The sequence below is a fragment of the Chiloscyllium plagiosum genome, unplaced genomic scaffold (genome assembly GCF_037043375.1).
Source record: "Chiloscyllium plagiosum isolate Xiang-an unplaced genomic scaffold, Cpla_swu_hap1 HiC_scaffold_5, whole genome shotgun sequence".
In the NCBI taxonomy this organism is placed as follows: domain Eukaryota; kingdom Metazoa; phylum Chordata; class Chondrichthyes; order Orectolobiformes; family Hemiscylliidae; genus Chiloscyllium; species Chiloscyllium plagiosum.
Window position 1 is genome coordinate 27390901 of NW_028270143.1, and position 19145 is coordinate 27410045.

Below are 19145 nucleotides of genomic sequence, written 5' to 3' on the forward strand. Positions count from 1 at the left end.
TATAAGGCCTTAACATGGTTTTTAATGTCTGATGCCACCATTCTAGTGGTCCTTGTGACCCTGGATGGCGTGCAGTAGATTTGAATTGTTTTTACTACTAAACTGTCCATAACTTTTTTGAATAATTTCAATGTGAAGTTTGACCCTTGTTCTGATTGTATCTCTGTGGATAGGCTGTATCTAGTGAAAACTTTGAGTAATTTCTCTAAAATCCTTTTAGCTATGCAATTGCATAATGGAAAGGCCTCTGGAAATCTAGTCGACACATCCATTATTATTAACAAATACTGATTCCCACTTTTTGTTTTAGGTAGGGGTTCTATGCAATCAATTAAGGCTCTTGTAAAAGGTTTCTTAAATGCAGGAATAGGTATTAAAGACACGGGTTTTATTACTGCCTGTGGTTTTCCAATTATGTATGACATGTCTGACAAAATTCAACTACATCCTTGTGCAGTCCAGTCCAGTAAAAATGTTTTTATATTTTAGCTTGGTTTTTCTCACCCTAACTGACACCCTTGTGATATCTCATGCACTGCCCGTAACATCACTTTTCTATAACCCACTGGCAGTATGACCTGATGAACTGTCCATTTCTCATCTGCATGAATATGTAATGGTGTTCATGTCCTTATTAAGGTATCATCTTTAAGATTATAGCATTCAAGGAAACATTCAGATTCTTTTTCTGTGTCTGCCTTTTGGGTTTTCATCTTTCTGCTATAACTCAGTTAATTTATTTGAGCTAAAGATGTCTGCATTGTCATCTATCTGCTCCTGCTTCATCTCAACCATCTGACAGAACAGGGTTTCTGCTAGTTCCACTTCAACTTTCTTATCTGTACTCTTTGATCTCTCCTGTTTCAGCTGGTGACTTTGTGACCTTGCTACCAGTCAGGAAAAATTCCAGAGTATGTGTCCTGCAATGTTTCAGTTGCCAGAGTTTCCACTGGCTTTGCAACCACAGTAGGCAGCACTCTTACCAGCGAATCAGCTATATCATTAGCAAGGACAAATTGTATTCCAGGAGCTGAGAGTTTTGTCCAGTACTCCTACCACGAATTTGCCACTCTTCACTGGACACACTAACCTCACTTTACATAATTGGGCGCTTTTTGTCTCACAATGAATTCCCACCACTAGTACCATTTCTGGCAATAGTCCTTCAGAAGTACATATCTCCTCATCGTTCAGCATCACAGACTGAGAGGATCCTGTGTCTCTTAATATTGTAATCTCTTTACCTACTGCTCCTGGCCAATGTGAATAACCTTTACCTTTGCAGGTATATGGTTTAAGAAGATCTGGCACTTCCTCCTTAACCAATCTCCGACCCAGTTGTACATTCTGGTGCAGCTTTCTAGTCTCCACAGTTCCATTACCACTCCAACAAAATTCACTGGCTTATCCTGTTTTCCTACGTCTGGCTTCCCAGTGCTTCTTCTAACCCACCAACACTATGATTTCATGTGGCCTACTTTATTGTAATGAAAATACCACAGCTTTTTAATTTCTCTGTCCTCCTCAAGGATTTCCTTTTCACACTGTGGTAAGTTATTCTTATGATCTATACTAAGATCCACCTTTCCTTTTCCACGTGAGGATTTTTCTTCTCCCCAGTTTCTATCCCTCATGGATTGAAACTGATTTTGGAAGCCAAACTTTGATTATTGGACCAACCCATAATCATCAGCTATTTCAGCTACTAATCTTACCGTTTTAACTTTCTGCTCTTCCACATGAGTTCTCACTACTTCAGGAAGTGAATTTTTGCACTCCAAAATAACTGTCTCTCTCTAAGAGCATCATAAGTTTGCTACATTTTTAAATGCTCTTATCCACCTTTTAAAATTACTTTGTTTGATCCTTTCAAACTCAATATAGTTTTGACCAGTGTCCCTTAGATTCCCACAACGTTGTCTGTAGGCTTCTGGCACAAGTTCATATGCACTGGAGATAGCTTTCTTAACCTCTTCATACACCCCAGATACCTCTTCTGATGGTGATGCAAATACCTCATTAGCTCAACCTACAAGTTTTGTTTGGATCAACAAACCCCACATGGTCACTGGCCATCGCATTTGCTTAGCCACCTTTTCAAATGAGATGAAAAGGGTTTCCACGTCCTTCTCATCAAGTTTAGGCAATGCTTGAATATATTTAAACAAATCCCCACCAGGCCTTTGATTACCATGGGTTTGCTCACCCTTCCTCACTAAGCTTCAGCCTTCATCTCCATCCTTTTAAGCTGACTTGCCTTTCTCAGTGTCAATTTTTGAAGTTCAAACTTCCTCTCTTTCTTCCTTTCCTCTCTATTATTCTTTTTGTTATGCTAAAGCCATTTGTTCTCTTTCTCTTTCCTCTGCTTTTAATCGTAATTCAAACTGTTTCATTTCTGTTGCCCTTTCCTCATTTTTTGCCTCAAACTCAAGTTGCTTCATTTTCAATTGAACATTAGCCATCTCTAAAGATTCAGAAGGTGTTTCCAGCAAATTTAAATGCTGAGCTACTGCTGTAATTATCTCCCCTTTCCTCTTGGAAGCAGGCAGCTCCAACTCCAGCTTGTCTGCTAATTCCTGCAGCTTGACCTTAACCACCTTTTGAAAAAACCCCAAAGTCATTCCTTCCACTCACAGAGCGATTGCTATCCCAAGCACTATTTAAATCAACTGAATTCAGCACTCAGAACAAAAGACACTAACACTTACTGCTCACTGCCTTTGAGTAAAATAACCCAAATCCCAAATTGGAACTATAGAATAAACCTCACAAAGGACCCCCAATCTGTAATGTACCAGGCCAGACCCCCTCAAAACAGTTTAAGAAAGTAGCCCGGACCCTAACTTTGCTAGTTGTTTGAAGCAGATGTAAAGTGGATATTCCAGGCATGATGCAGCTGGTCCAACCACTTAGTTTTAAACAAAACAGAATTTATTTGCAAGATTACTGAATAAAACACAAACAAAAGAGTACAGAACAGAGAATAACTTAACATATCCGGAAACCCAACAGATTATCCCAACTGAATGATGCTGTTCCAAATACTTGCAACAATCCCTGAAAAGATGCCTTGGCACAAAACGAAAAAGCAAACACAGGATCTTACAGGAGAGAGAGAGAAGGCGGAGGGATTCAGCAAGGAACACCTTCTTCCATGTAGCTGAGAGTTTTATCAGACTAGTATTAGAGAAGGGAAGGTAAAGGGAGGTTAGAGGAAGAAGGTGTAAATAGTTGTGAGTTAATTATTCTCTGTTATACTTTAAGAACTAAAGTTGTTAAAAAATTTACTTTAACTGGTTCTTGGCCTCTCGAATTTTCCGAGATTACTGCACGGGATAAATCTTTTCTGTGTTGCTAGTTTAAATTAAGCAGAAGGGTTTACTCTATGTCGTAGCAGTTTGGGGTCTTGGGTCTGTGATTTGAACTGGTTTAGACAGATTTGAATAGATTTGGGGGTACGAAACGTTCCAGCAGATTTAAACACTTGCAGATTAGGGTCCTAGATCTTTAAATGAAACGTAAGTGAGACAATTTGTTTACTTTTGGTAATGTGTGGTTGATTAACTTAAAAATGAGAGAACTGGCTCTTAAAATTGCTAAAAATGTTCTGGGATTTGAAGATGATTCTGAAATTTTCCAAGAATATTGAGAAGGAAAGAAAAAGGCCGTACTGTTAGAATTTGCAAATAAGTTAGATTTGGGTTTAACCAAGAACATAACTAAAGTTGAAATTGTAAGGGAGTTACTCAAACGCTGAGGTGTGTCAGAGAAACAGACAAGTGCAATAGAGGTAGAAAAACTTAAATTCAATTAAGGAAAATAGAGTTAGAAGATAAACAAAGAGAGAGGAAAGAGAAAGGTAGAGAGAAAGAGAAAGAGAGAGAGGAGAGAGAGAGGAAAGAGAGAGACTGGAGGCCTGTGAACAGTGGTGTACCACAAGGATCGGTACTGGGTCCACTACTTTTAGTCATTTAGATAAATGAATTGGGTATGAACATAGGAGGTATAGTTAGTAAGTTTGCAGATGACATCAAAATTAGAACTGTAGTGGACAGCGAAGAAGGTTACCTCAGATTACAGTGAGATCTTGGTGGGCCAATGGGCTGAGGAGTAGCAGATGGTGTTTAATTTAGATAAATGTGAGGTGCAGCATTTTGGGAAAACAAATCTTAGCAGGACTTATACACTTAATGATAAGGTCCTAGGGAGTGTTGCTGAACAAAGAGACCTTGGAATGCAGGTTCATAGCTCCTTGAAAGTAGAGTCACAGGTAGATAGGATAGTGAAGAAGGTGTTTGGTATGCTTTCCTTTATTGGTCAAGAGTATTGAGTACCAGGAGTTGGGAGGTCATGTTGTGGCTGTACAGGACATTGGTTAGGTCCCTTTTGGAATGTTGCATGCAATTCTGGTCTTCTTCCTTTCGGAAGAATGTTGTGTAACTAGAATTGGTTTGGAAAGATTTATAAGGATGTTGCTAGTGTTGGAGGATTTGAGCTGTAGGGAGAGGCTGAACAGGCTGGGGCTGTTTTCCCCAGAGCGTCAGAGGCTGAGGGGTGATCTTATAGAGGTTTATAAAAGCATGAGGGGCACAGATAGGAGAAATAGACAAGGTCTTTTCCCTGGAGTGGGAGAGTCCAGAACTAGAGGGGATAGGTTTAGGGTGAGAGTGGAAAGATATTTAAAAAAATTAAGTAGCAACGTTTTCATGCAGAGAGTTTTGTGTGCCAGAGGAAGTGGTAGAGGGGACAATTGCAACATTTAAAAGGCACCTGGATGGGTGTATGAATAGGAAGGGTTTGGAGGGATATGGGCCGGGTGCTGGCAGGTGGGACTTGATTGGGTTGGGATATCTGGTTGGCATGGACGAGTTGGACCGAAGGGTCTGTTTCCGCGCTGTACATCTTTATGACTCTATAATGTTCTTGGCTGAGCAAAGAGAGAGAAAAGAAAAGGAGAGAGAAAGTGGGAGAAGAAAAGCAAAGAAAAAGTAGATTGAATTTGAACTTGAGAAGTTGTGATTTAGTCAGCAAAGTCAGGTTAACAGGATGGAGATTAAAAGAGAAAGTAGTGATATATATAAATAGGTCAAAACTCTGCCACATTTTGATGAAAAAGATTTTGAAGCATTCTTTATTTCATTTGAAAAATTGGCTAGGCAGATGGAGTGGTCCGAGGAGTTATGGGTCATGCTCGTTCAGACTAAACTGGTAGGCAGAGCTAGTGAGGTATTTGCCACACTGTCAGATGAGGGGTCAAGAGATTATGAAGAGGTCAAACAGGCTGTTTTAAGTGCTGAATTGGCACCAGAAGTGTGTAGACAGCGGTTCAGAAACACAAAGAAGAATCCAGATCGGACTTATGTTGAGTTCAAACGAATTAAACATAGTCATTTTGATTGATGGGTACATGCTTTGAAAATAAATAAGAATTTTGAGACTGTAAGAGAGGTTATTCTGCTGGAGGATTTTAAACACTTACTTCCAGGGATGGTAAGAATTCACGTGGAGAAACAGAAAGTTCAGGAAGTGAAAAGGGCTGCAGAATTAACAGCTGAGTACGTGTTGGTGCATAAGACAAGCTTCCGGCCAGAACTTCATCCTGTGAGGGATAGAAGTTGGGAGAAGGAAGAGATCCTACACCTTGAAACCAAGAGTTGAGCGCATTGGTATGATTTTACCAGAGGTTAAAGAAGCCCAAGAGGATGGACAGGAGGTGAAAGGCCTCAAGTGTTTTCAGTGTAATGGAGTGGGATACAGAAAATTACAGTGTCTTCAGAAGGGCACTGGGAAAAGATGTTTTCGTTGCCAGAAAGTGGGACATGTAAAGTCATAGTGCTGGCTTAGAAAGGCACTGTGGGAAAGGATGTGGTAAAAGAAGCTTAAGCTAGTGGCATTAGTGAAGGTAGTAAAGGAGATCCCAAGAAGAGCCAACGAGCTACAGGAGAGTGCATAGCCTAAGCAGGGGCTGGGCATGGAGTTAGTATCCTATCTCTACAAATAATTCGCCTCTGTGGGTAAAGTTTACTCAGAAATAACAGGGGGGGAAGGACAAGAAGTTATAATTTTGAGAGATACAGGACCTAACCAGTCACTGATAATAAGGGATGAGCGAATATGCACTCTTTGTCATCTGTTCCCTGACAGTGTTATAATCTGTGGGATAGATGCACAGAAATTTAGCGCTCCCCTGTGTAAGATCAGGTTGGAGTGCCACCTCAAGACTGGGGATGTTACAGTGGGAATGATTGACAGAGTGTCAGTTCCAGGAATTCAGTTTGTTCTTGGGAATGATTTGGCAGGATCCAAGGCAGGAGTGACAAACCTTGATTGTTTGTAAAGTCTCTAATCTTTTAGAATGAACATGTTGATTTCAGTTCTTTCATATGTTCTTTCATTTTAAATGGTCTGCGATTTACATATAAAACAACTGAAACCAACATGTTCATTCTAAAAGATGAGAGATTTATCAAATGATTCAGGTCTTTTTCAATAAATCATTTCAGTTATATCACACTGTAAACTTTAGCTATAAATTCTTACGATCTTATACTCCACAACCACCTAATGAAGGAGCAGTGCTCTGAAAGCTAGTGCTTCCAAGTAAACCTGTTGGACTATAACCTGGTGTTGTGTCATTTTTAGTTTAAAAGCCAATGACACAATCCGATATTTTGGGGATATAAGACCAGGGAGAATTGAACAGTTGAGAGGAGAACTGCCACCAGACCAACAACTGTAGATGGCTGGTCAGAACTCTCTGAGAGGTACCTGTCTAGAGGAGGAGTTTGCACAGAGTAAAACCTCAACACTGACCTGGAGAGCCAATCTGCCAACGAAGATAAAGAGAAGATTCAACTGCTGGCTGGTTTAAAAATTGAATTTTCCTGTAAATCTTAATTGAGAGTTTTATTGGTCGAGTATTAGAGAAGGGAAGGTAAAGATAGGTTAGAGGAAGAGGGTGTAAATAGTTGTGAGTTAATTATTCTCTGTTATACTTTAAGAACTAAGATTGTTAATTTTTACTTTAAATAGTTCTTGGCCTCTCGGATTTTCATAGATTACTACACAGGATAAATCTTTTCAATGTTGCTGGTTTAAATTAAGCAGGAGTGTTTACCCCATGTCGTAACACTTACCATTGACTATAGCATGCTGCTGCTTCTGCTTTGCACACTTGTAAACCTATGTTGTAGCTTCATTTAATTAGCACCACATTTTTAATTTTGTCCAGTATGCTCTTGGCATGCTGCTCTAAATTCCTTGCTAAACCAGGGTTGATTTCAAGGCTTGAGGGTAATATTAGAGTTTGGAATATGATAGCCATGAGGTTATAGGGTATGTTAGGATATCATTATCCTGCTGCTGATGGCCCATAGCTCCTTGTTGTTACCCATTTTTAAGCTGCTGGACCAATTCTGAATGCATTTGGCATAGTGATGGTACCACACAACATGTTGCAGATTCTTCACCGTGAAGTTTGACTTTGTCTCCCCAAGTATTGTGCAATTGTGACTTTTGAAAATAATGTCATGGGCAGAGGCTTCTGATCTGGAGAGCTGTCATCCAGACCTTTTCCTCAGCTCTACCATTCAACAAGATCATAGCTCATCCATTTGTGTTTCAAATTTCGTATTCTTATCTATCATTGATAATCTTTTACTTCCTTGCCACCACTGATATTAAAATATCCAATAACCCTGCTTCTACCACCTTCTAAAACAGAGAGTTCCAAAGTGTCTCAATACTAGTGGGTGGCACGGTGGCACAGTGGTTAGCACTGCTGCCTCACAGCGCCTGAGACCCGGGTTCAATTCCTGCCTCAGGAGACTGTGTGGAGTTTGCACGTTCTCCTCGTGTCTGCGTGGGTTTCTTCCGGGTGCTCCGGTTTCCTCCCACAATCCAAAGATGTGCAGGTCAGGTGAATTGGCCATGCTAAATTGCCCGTAGTGTTAGGTAAGGGGTAAATGTAGGGGTATGGGTGGGTTTCGCTTCGGCGGGTCGGTGTGGACTTGTTGGGCCGAAGGGCCTGTTTCCACACTGTAATGTAATCTAATCTAAAAGCCAGGAAAGAAAAATAGTCCTTTATCTCTGATTTAAAAGGGCAATCCGAGCTTTAAGATAGAAGCATCTGGTTCTGGACAGTCCTACAAGAGAAAGCAGTCTTTCCACATCCATTTTGTCGCAAGAATTCAGGATATGATCCATTCCAATCAAGTCACCTCTCACTCTTCTAGAGTCCAATGGAAACAAGTCCAGAGTATCCAATCCTCACAAAACAGCGCATTAATTCTTGTATCAATTCCAGGTAAACTTCCTCTGAACCACCACCACCAAGTTACTTCCTTCCTTAAATAAGGAGAGGCAAAACCACTCTGACCCTTCCTGAATACATCGAGCTTTTCAAAATGCACAACCTAATGGTTGTCAGGGGGAACATGTTAGAATCAGATGCAAAATAATTGGCCTAAAGTTTCCTGTTTAACAGCTTGCTCCCTTCTTGAATCTACGGTTTGTATTTGCTGCATTCCAGTCTGCTGGAAGCTGTCCTGAATCTAGAGAATTTTGAAAAATTAATACCAATATATCTGTTAGCTCATTGGCAAACACCTTTAAGACCCTGGAATGAAGTCCATCTGGACCTGGAGACTTGTTACCCTGCAAACCTTTCAGTTTGCTTAGTACCACTTAATTGGCGATTGCAATTTCACTACGTTCCTCTTTCTTTTCCACCAGATTCACAGCTACAGAAGCAAAATATCTGTTCATTTCATCCAGCATTTCCTTATCATCTGCTATTAACTCCCATTCTTACTGTCTCAAGGACTGACACACTACTTAACATTTTTATTTTTAAATACCTAAAGAGGTTCTTGCTGTCCATTTTCACATTTCTAGCTAGATTCCTCTCAAACTCTAACTTCTTCATTCAGATTAAACTTTCAGTCACTCTCTGCTATTCTTTATATTCTGACCAACCATCTGACCTCCCATTCATCTCTGTTCATTTATATGCTTTCTCCTTAAGCTTGATGTTTTCTCTAACTTCTGACTATAGCCTCGGGTAACTGTATGTGTGGAGTTTGCACATTCTCCTCGTGTCTGCATGGGTTTTCTCCGGGTGCTCCAGTTTCTTCCCACAGTCCAAAGATGTGCAGGCTAGGTGGATTAGCCATGGGAAATGCATGGTTACAGGTAGTATGTGGATCTAAGTGGAATGCTTTTTGCAGGGTTGGTGTGGTCTCAATGAGCCAAATGGCCTACTTCTACACTGTAGGGATTCTATGATTGTGTGTATGCAATGATCCCCACTTCTGATCATCATGTCAAATGTTGCAGTGCTAACGAATAACAGTTTTGTGATTGAGTAGAGCGCTATCACCAATCCTACTTTCTAGATTACTATATCTAATGGTCTATTTAGTTAGCTACAGTGGAGGATAAACTGCTAGTCAGTCTGAATAAGAAGAGACACTAGTTTATTGCATTACAGCAATAGGTCCAGGTTACATTGGCTAGTTCAACTTAATAAGGAGAGAGTGAGGACTGCAGATGCTGGAGACCTGGTTATCCTGTTCAGGTCCAAATTGTGTTAGTCTGAATGTAGTCCGGAGTCCATGTGGGATCAATCAATTCCATCGGCAGGCACTGAGGAAGGAGATGTGATGTGGTTGTGAATCTGCTTTAGGACGTGGCTGAACATTATTCAATGTAATGATTCAGCCTGTGTTGTACAACATTACCCAAAGCCTTACTTTTAATTGTATAGGTCCTGGTCTTATTTATTTTACTAAAATGTAATACCTCGCATTTATCCAAATTAAACTCCATTGTTACTCCTCAGCCCATTGGACCAATTGATCAAGATCTCTTTACAATCCAAAGATTTACAAGGATGTTGCCAGTGTTGGAGGATTTGAGCTATAGGGAGAGGCTGAACAGGCTGGGGCTGTTTTCCCTGGAGCGTCGGAGGCTGAGGGGTGACCTTATAGAGGTTTACAAAATTACGAGGGGCATGGATAGGATAAATAGACAAAGTCTTTTCCCTGGGGTGGCGGAGTCCAGAACTAGAGGACATAGGTTTAGGGTGAGAGGGGAAAGATATAAAGGAGACCTACGGGGCAACTTTTTCACACAGAAGGTGGTACGTGTATGGAATGAGCTGCCAGAGGAAGTGCTGGAGGCTGGTACAATTGCAACAGTTAAGAGGCATTTGGATGGGTATATGAATAGGAAGGGTTTGGAGGGATATGGGCCGGGTGCTGGTAGGTGGGACTAGATTGGGTTGGGATATCTGGTCGGCATGGACGGGTTGGACCAAAGGGTTTGTTTCCATACTGTGCATCTCTATGACTCTATAATGACCTTCACTGAACGCTATACCATCAATTTTGATGTCATCTGCAAACCATGCCTTCTATATTTTCATCTAAATCATTTATGTAACAGAGAGACCTTGGAGTTCAGGTATGTAATTCTGTGGAGTTTGTGTCGCATGTTGACAGGGTGGTTAAAAAGTTGTTTAGCACACTTGCCTTCATTGTTTAGACCTTCAAGCATAGGAATTGGGGGCTTAATGTTAAAGTTATACAGGACATTGGTGAGGCCTCTTCTGCAGTACTGTGTCCAGTTCTAGCTGTCCAGTTATACAAAGGATATTATTATTCTGGAAAGAGTTCAGAAAAGATTTACCAGGATGCTGCTGGGAACGGAGAGTTCGGGTTATAAGGAGAAGCTGGATAGGCTGGGTCTTCTGACGTGGGAGCGTAGGAGATTGATTAGGGTGACCTTATGGAGGTTTATAAAGTCATGCAGGGTATAGATGAGGAGAATGGCAGGTGTCTTTTCCCTAAAATGGGGATTTTAAGATGATGAAGTATATTTTTAAGGTGAGAGGAAGACATTTTAAAAAATGAAATGAGGCCAACGTTTTTACACAGAGAATGGTTTGTGTGTGGAATGAGCCTCTAGAGGAAGTGATGGATGCAGGTACAATCATAACTTTTCAAAGATATTTGGATAAGTACATGAATAGAAAATGTTTGAAGGGATGTGGGTCAAGCACAAGCATTTGGGTCTAGTTTAGTTTGGGATTATGATCGGCATGACTGGTTGGACCAAAGGGTCGGATTCCATGCTGTATGACTATATGACAGGAGTCATTGAGGTGTCAGGTCTAATCCCATCAGGATCGAGGGCTACAATCCTAATTCACCACCCAGGGCTATGTATAACATTATCACATTGGGCAAAGTCTAATGCAAACTCCGATATAAACCCTGACAGAGTCATAATCTTGTGCATCAGTGAGGAACTGTTTGTACCTGCTGTATGTTTGGTGACAGCCAGACCTGTGATTTGAGTAATCTCATAGGCAGCTATTCTTCCTGGTTCAAAATAAAGGTAATCAACATTAGGGTACTGTCAAACTGGCCCGCTTAACACTAATACATTGGAACAGAGTCAATTGTCTATCATCAATTCCTGATTCAGACAGGCTTGCAGTACACTCTGACACCATTAATGATTTTAGGTCTGGGAGCAACTCTGGTGAGAAAAATAGAGTTAACACTTCAAATCTGATATGACTGTTCTTCAGAGTTCTTAAGAATCACACCACCCCTGTTCCTTTCTCCACAGGTACTGCCAGAACTGCTGAGGTTCACCAGCATTTTGTGTTTGTTTCAGATTTCTAGCATCCACTGTATTTTTGCCATGAATGATTGTCAGACCAGACTTGTACAATAACAGAACTGACAGATAAACTTGACTTTGGGAACTTGAATTCTTTAATGATCAATGAACAGAGTTCTTGGGCTGAGCAAACAGTGGAATTCCTACCTTGTGGAAAGAGGTCGTTCAACCCATAGTCTGCACTGACCTTTCAAAGAGTACCTCCACCCAGACCCAGCCACCCACTTTATCCCGGTAACTGCACAATTACCATGGCTAATCCATCTTGCGTACACCTGGACAGTACAGGGCAATTTCGCGTGTTCAATCCACCTAATCTGCACACCTTTAGATTGTGGGAGGAAACCACAGCATCCAGCAGAAACCTGTGCAAAAATGGGGAGAGCATGCAAACTCCACACAGACAGTCACCAAAGGCTGGAACTGAACCTGGATCCCTGGCAGGGGATTTGAGGCAGCAGTGCCAACCACTGAGCCCATTTGGTTTCAATTCCAGGAGTGCTTTTCTGTGTATGAGATTCATAAACTTTGGCTTTGCTAACTTCTAACTAAGCTTTTATATTAATTCATGTAGAACATGCTTCTGTCGGGATCGAGTGTTCATGCCATATATGACAAACAGCAACTGTACCTGTTAGGATTTCTCAGACACTTGATATTGAGACTGTGAAGTATCGTGATGAAGTTGTGCAGGTTTCAGGAACTTAATAACTCAAAAATGAATATTCAGTAAAATTATGAAACTAAGATTTTATTTTGGTACTTTTATATAATACCTTAATTAATAGTACACCCTGGAATATATGTATTGTTTTCCAACCTGGAGCCAGGTTTACCTATAAATGGACTCAGCTATCATAGACATTAAGGTAATTTTCACTGTGCAACACATTGAAACAGTGCTTATTCTGTGTTGTTTAAACTCCTAAGAGATATGTGTAATGAGCTGATAATGCAATTAAAATTCTTAGTGTAATTCTAACGTTACATGATCCTGGCCAAATTTTGATCAATCATCAATTTACTAACTTATTGTTATGATTAAATGACATTCAAATTGTCCAATCATCAAATAAGGAGCATGGGCATTTAATCTAAAGAAAATGAAAACATTTTTTTTCAATATAGATTTTAGTGTTTACTTGATTTTTAAATGGAGATATTTAATATGCTTAATATTTGTATAATCGCTAATTAAGCAAAAGGAGCTTGGTTTCCATACAAATTGCATAACTGCTGCTGAACTTGGAAAATTACATTTTTAGAAACACTGAGTGTATTACATTATCATTCTATGTATTGTGACATGTTCACCCCATTGTTGGCTAACAATACATTAAGGTGGTAAAAACAATAACTGCAGATACTGGAAACCAGATTCTGGATCAGTGGTGCTGGAAGAACACAGCAATTCAGGCAGCATCCGACGAGCAGCAAAATCGACGTTTCGGGCAAAAGGCCTTCATCAGGAATAAAATGCTGGCTTCCCATGCCCATCCTTTGGGAATTCAATTTTAATATGATTCTGTACCAACCAGATTAGATTTTACTTTTCTTACATCATATATCAGTCTGTGACAGGGAAATAGAATAAAAAAATACTGTGTTTAATTGTGAATAACTAAGGCAGATTGCTTTGAATTCTTTACCCTAATAACAATATTTTCATAGCTCACATGAATTTGAAAATGTACTAAAATGAAAGATTTCTGGGTTATCAAAGTCATAATGATCGAACATGATGCTAATGCTTTATATGCAGGAAAACCCTTCAAATGTTTAGTCCTGAACCTTTTCACTGTGGTATTGTCTTTTACAGGTGAAGTTGGCCTTTCAGAAAGAACTCTCTAAACCTCTAGCTGCTCGCCTTTTACCAAACCCATTTGCTGCAGCAGCCGCAGCTGCTGCTGCAGTGAATTCACCATTCGCTTTGCGCTCCAGCCCGGCAGCCACTCTATTCCAAACAGCAGCCCTTCCTCCGGCTCTCCTTCGACCAGCTCCTGGACCTATACGGGCAGCTCACACTCCGGTTCTATTTGCTCCTTACTGACCTGCCCTGTGTACAGGAGAGAACATTAGGAAAGTAATAATAAAATACTGCAATAATTCAAACAGGGAACTATGCAGTGATAATCATGGAATTAAATAACATGGAAAGAAACTTGCTTGTGCAGTAACCAACGTGGACTTTGAATAGCTGCATTTTTATTCAGCAAAAAGAAGTAAAGCAATCCTCCCATAGGAAAATCTAATACACGGATGTTATGAGTAGTTTTTAGTGCTGTAGAAATGTATAGAGTCTGCAAACTACCCATAACAATCAGCCTTTTTACACAGTATTTTCATGTAATGTTTCCATGTCTTGTGAATAGTCTATAAATGTGTGTCAGGGCATTAAACTCAAGTCCTATATGTATATTTAATTTCTCTCTGTAGGATGAAACAAAAGAAAATGGGACACTGTGACAATTGTCTTCATTAACTGTCAGCACAGTTCAGCAGCTTGCTGCTTTCTATTTACCCAACTATAAACTTGTAAATGGTGTCTTGTGAATTTGTAGCTTTGTGCTGTATATCTCTGATGTAATAATATGTCTAATATGATTTGCCAATGTCAGATGGAATGGAATAGCAGACAAACCAATATAATTTTTAGGCATCCTAGTATATCATGTTCGGGAAGGTGTGTGACTGTCTTCATGGAGTTGATTATGTATTTATTTTTAACTGCAGACAAAGCAAGGTATTAAAGTGTGCAGACAGTATAAACACCACACACCTTCTTGTACTTCATTTTATAAAGCAGCTTCATGAATTGTAGTTTTCCCTTTACACACAACTGAATTGCAATTGTGCTTAATTCTATTTGTCAGAGCTGAAATAGTTGGAGTTAATCTGAATTAATGAATTGGATTTTGCCCACTGGCTTGAGTTGAGGGAGGGGTGTGTTAGGTGGGTAGGAGGGGTCATTTATCAGTCCTTTCGGTTGAGCCGAATGAAATTAATTGTCCTTCGGGCACTTAAATGCTACCCTTTGGCCTACCTCTGAAATGGAAGACCCTCGAAGTGGAGGTCCCGACCACCAAATCACATGCCAACAGTTATTCATCCCTGCTAGTGCAAGTGGAGAGCAGTGCTAACTGGTGGCACTATACCCATCAGAGGTTCAGGAGGATTGGAAAACCTTAGCGCAAAGGTTAGTGAGAGTGGGAGAAATGTCATGGGTGGGGCTCCTGACAGATGGGGCTGCATCATCCCTCCAAACAGCTTCAGAATGCATGACAATAGAATAATCATGGAATCCCGACAGTGCATTTCGCACAGCGAGTCTATACCCGACAATCTGAATAGCATCACACGCAGACCCAGTCCTCCACTCTATCCTTGCATTTCCCATGGCTAACCCACTTAGCCTGGACACTTATAGGGCAATTTAGCATGATCAATCCTCCTAACGTGTATATTTTTAACTCTGGGAAGAAACCGGACTACCCAGAGAAAACCCACACCGACACGGGGAGAAATAGCAAAATCTACACAGCCAATCACCCGAGGGTGGAATCAGACCCAGGTCCATGGTGCTGTGAGGCAGCAGTGCTAACCACAGTGCCACCATGCTACCTAGAGGAAGGATGAACTTCCACTGCAAGGAAAATCATGCGGATCCCATTAAATCAATAACACATCACTAAAATGCAGTGGTCTCCACCATAATGGTTGTTAATTGGCTCATAAATGACATTCTATCACCAGCAGCTGAGGGAACCTACCATGAACCCCTGTCACCATGCAAGTTCATCAGGGATGGTTCTCATACCAGACAGAGACTGGAGTGGCTTTGCCTCCCTATGGGTCTCAGCATAGTGTGTGGCATTAAATCCAGCCTGATATTCCCATTCAACTGAATTGTTGCACTGAGTAAAGTAAAATGAAAGAAAATTTCAAAACCTATACTGGTTGTTCAGTTTACTTTTTTTAAAAAACATTCTTTCTCTGCAACTGTAGTTGCAACCAGTTTAAATGAATTCCAGATGCGTAATGAAGCCATTTCATTATGGCTTCATATTGAAGTTTTAATGTTTTCTCTCATAACTCATCTGTATAATTTATGTGGCTTAAATGTTATTTCTTCATTGTTTCTCACTATTTGGATGTTAAGTTTACGATACAGCCATGCAATGTCATATGCTTCCGAGGAAGGTCTTTAGGAGATTGGTTTGACTTTTTTTTGTTTTAGCTTCTTTGCATTTTGTTTCATTCCAGCTTCAACAGACTTAAACATAAATGTTCACAGCACAACAAAGCTGGGAAGTCATTTTGTACATTCTAGCTGTTAAAGCCTGCAGCTTTATTGCAGACTATTAGTAGTTTAGCCAAATGTAAATTGTGACAAGAAAATGATGTTTCCATGTACAGTAATGTCAATAAATGCTTTCCCAACCTTGTATGTATCTTTAGTGATTACAAAAATCAAATGAAACTGATAGCTCAGGTCAAAATCTTTAAAGGTGATGTAAAAAGGTTTGCTGAAATAGAAAATAATTTGTTAATAAAGTATTAGTATTAACCAAAAATATTCTGTGTTTATTGTGAAAAATGTGGATGACTGAACGGCATTTGATTTAGAAATAGTAGCAGTTATTTTTACATTACAGGCTAATTGAAATCCTGCTGCAAGGATTACACAGAAATAAAATCTTCAAACATTTAATAATGAGAGTGTACTAATTATATTTTGTCAACAAAATGCTCTGGCGTGTCGAGATGGAAAATAATTCTGGAATAGAGAACAAGTTGTATTTATGTAAACTTAAAAAAGAAATAGATTTAAGTTTAAAACAGAAAACTATGTACTGACAGGTTTGCTCATTTGAGAATTAACATCAACAGGTTCATTCCTGGTGAATTCCAAAACTCTGAATTCTCTATATTAGACATTGAATTTTTAATTCTCACATCTCTAGCATATTACACAAATAAAATCTTTAGGAAATGCATCTTCATTTGTACGTGATTGTTGCAAAAGACAACTTCACACAACTTTGGATTGAAAATTTGAGAAATGTCTGCTGAAAGACCGAAGTGAAGAATTCAACACTATTTTAAAAAGGTAACTTTTAATTCTCCTAGAGTATGAACTTATCTCTTTAACTTAGGATTTCAAGTTGTGATAGTGTTCAGTTTATTATAAAAGTGCTGTAGAATTATCAATCTGTTACTTAGCCACTGGCATTTAAAATGTCCATAATAAAGGAGATGGGCAATTGTAGTCTTGGTCTCCAGGCAGTTCCAGGCAGTGGCCATCTGTAAAGGTGAAAACAAGATTATCATACTTGTATTTACAATATTCTGAACATTTCAAAGATTCATCTAACAGTCTTAGGTACTCCTCGGCGAAAAATAAAATAAATTATTTCTACATAAATTGGAGTAAATGTTGCATCGAAGCAACAAATGAGGCCTCAAGTGTCATCTTCAATGTTTTGAAAAACATTGATTTCAATGACTACAATTATCCCAATGTTCAAAACTTTGGGGTTTGATATTTTTGCGCAATTACTCAATAAGAAATTCTGCAGATTTAGAAAGATATAGCAATGTGATATTGTCTTGTAATATTTGACTAAAACGTTTGTGGTAGTTTTATAAACAATTGTGGTCTAATAATGCATTTTGTTTTCCCAGTACAAGGAGACACATAATGTGGAAGTAACTGCAGCCTGTTGAAGAGTGAGCCATGATGATTATGCCTGCACAAATGTGAGGCGGGGTGAGGGGGACCGGGATGCAGGGGGTGGGGAGGTGAAATTAACACTGTAGCAGCTTTGCTGATGGCCTCACTAGGTGGTCATTGGTCGATACTTACTTTTTATTCATTCATGGGTTGTGGACCTCACTGGCTGGTCAGCATGGATTGCCTACCCACAGTTGCATTGGAAAAGGTGACAATGAGCTGCCTTCATCAACCACTGCCACATTGGGGTGCAGGGACACTCAGCTGGTATCGCTGGAACTATAAAACTGCCACTTACCCAATTGGCCAGTAACTCTCTAAGACGGGACTTCTTCCTGAGATAGGTGTGGATTCCCTAAAGCAAGTAGCCCTTCTTTTCGTATTAAATTGCTGTGGGGCAGCTATCAGGAACGTGAATGGTGTCCTATTCTATCTCACAGCTTTTTCAGCTGAGAAGGCAGGTATAGGGGCTGCTGAGTCCCATAATTATCAGCCAGATCTGGATACAGCTTGGCTCCCTCCACGCACTAGGTAAAGTTCCTCTTTTAGTCAAAAGTCCACCTTTGGCTGCCTGAATCCATATTATTTTATCCTCTGCTGACAACAGGTGTAAGTTTTCTGAAATCACTGCTGAAGGAAATGAGTTTTAAAAGAAAAAATTGAACCGTAAATGTTGGCTGAAAACACTGTTGGTTCTTCAGGACTTGGACGACAGGAGGGTGAACGTATCGGTAGAAGATAACCAGGCAGTCTTGAACTGGAGCCACCCTGTGAAGAGCTCGAAAGAAAAGCTTGAATTGACTGCAGCTGCCAGGCTGGATTATGGCAAGGGGGCCTCTGTAATGATCAGCCTGCAGCACTCTGGTACCCATGGCTCTGGGCAGTTGCTCAATTGGAGTCCATGCTGCTGGCATCTCTAGCCTGATACTGGCAATAAACTGCATGGCCTAGCTTTCAACAGAGGTCCCATCCACTGTCGTTATGATCCTGATGGTGTCACCAATTTCCCCTCAAGTGAATACCTAAATGCTGTTGATTAGCTGCCCACTGCTGCCAGCTGGGTAGCTGATGCCAGTCTCACCCCACATTCAGCAAGATTGCTCATAGGCAAGAATATATCAGGAGGTAACCCACAAAATGTTTTCCATAGTCTCTGCTGCCTCCAAATTTACCTCCACTGGCTGTTTAGATATTGTTCACTGTGTGCAGACTTCCTTCACATCCATTGCTGGCAGGTTGTACTGAGGTGAATTTGGCATCGTGTTTGTAATGCAGATCTCCTGACATGAAGCACCCATCCAGGGACTTTTGTAGAAAGGTGATTAGCTACTAATATTTACTTTTAAAAAGGTGACTAGCTACTAAAGAATTTTAGTGACTAATAGCAGCACCTCAGCTAATGTATGCAAATCTGTAACTGTGGCCAATATGATATATATACTACTTACTCACGCTCAATTCACAGAAAATCATAAATCAATACATTAGAATAGGATTGGCCATGGAATGGAGGTCTACTCTATGGCCTGAACTGTCCATACATTAAGGTTCAGTCTGTTCCTGTCACCATCGTGTAGAATTAGCTAGTTATCCCTTATCTGCTGTTCTATATCAGCAACTGGGGTACAGTCATAGTAAAATAGTTCCAAATCTTTATTAATACTATATACATTTCTAATGTCTGGAACAAATTGCTGCTTCTCTAACAGTTTCAAATCTC

The 19145-nt window shown here is 40.1% G+C and overlaps 1 protein-coding gene across 9 annotated transcripts in view; it reads left to right on the forward strand.

Annotated features, from left to right (window-relative positions):
* LOC122549745 (zinc finger protein 385D-like) overlaps positions 1–16302 on the forward strand; it is a 1031183-nt gene extending 1014881 nt beyond the window's left edge. For 2 of the 9 annotated variants that reach the window (XM_087987037.1, XM_087987040.1), the window contains one exon: positions 13511–16302. In XM_087987037.1, the coding sequence (XP_087843163.1) occupies positions 13511–13741 (231 nt within the window). In that variant the 3' untranslated portion in view covers positions 13742–16302. The remainder of the gene's footprint in view (positions 1–13510) is intronic. The other 7 variants (XM_087987039.1, XM_043689687.2, XM_087987041.1 and 4 more) reach the window with 5 other exon arrangements.
* The last annotated feature ends 2843 nt before the right edge of the window (positions 16303–19145 follow it).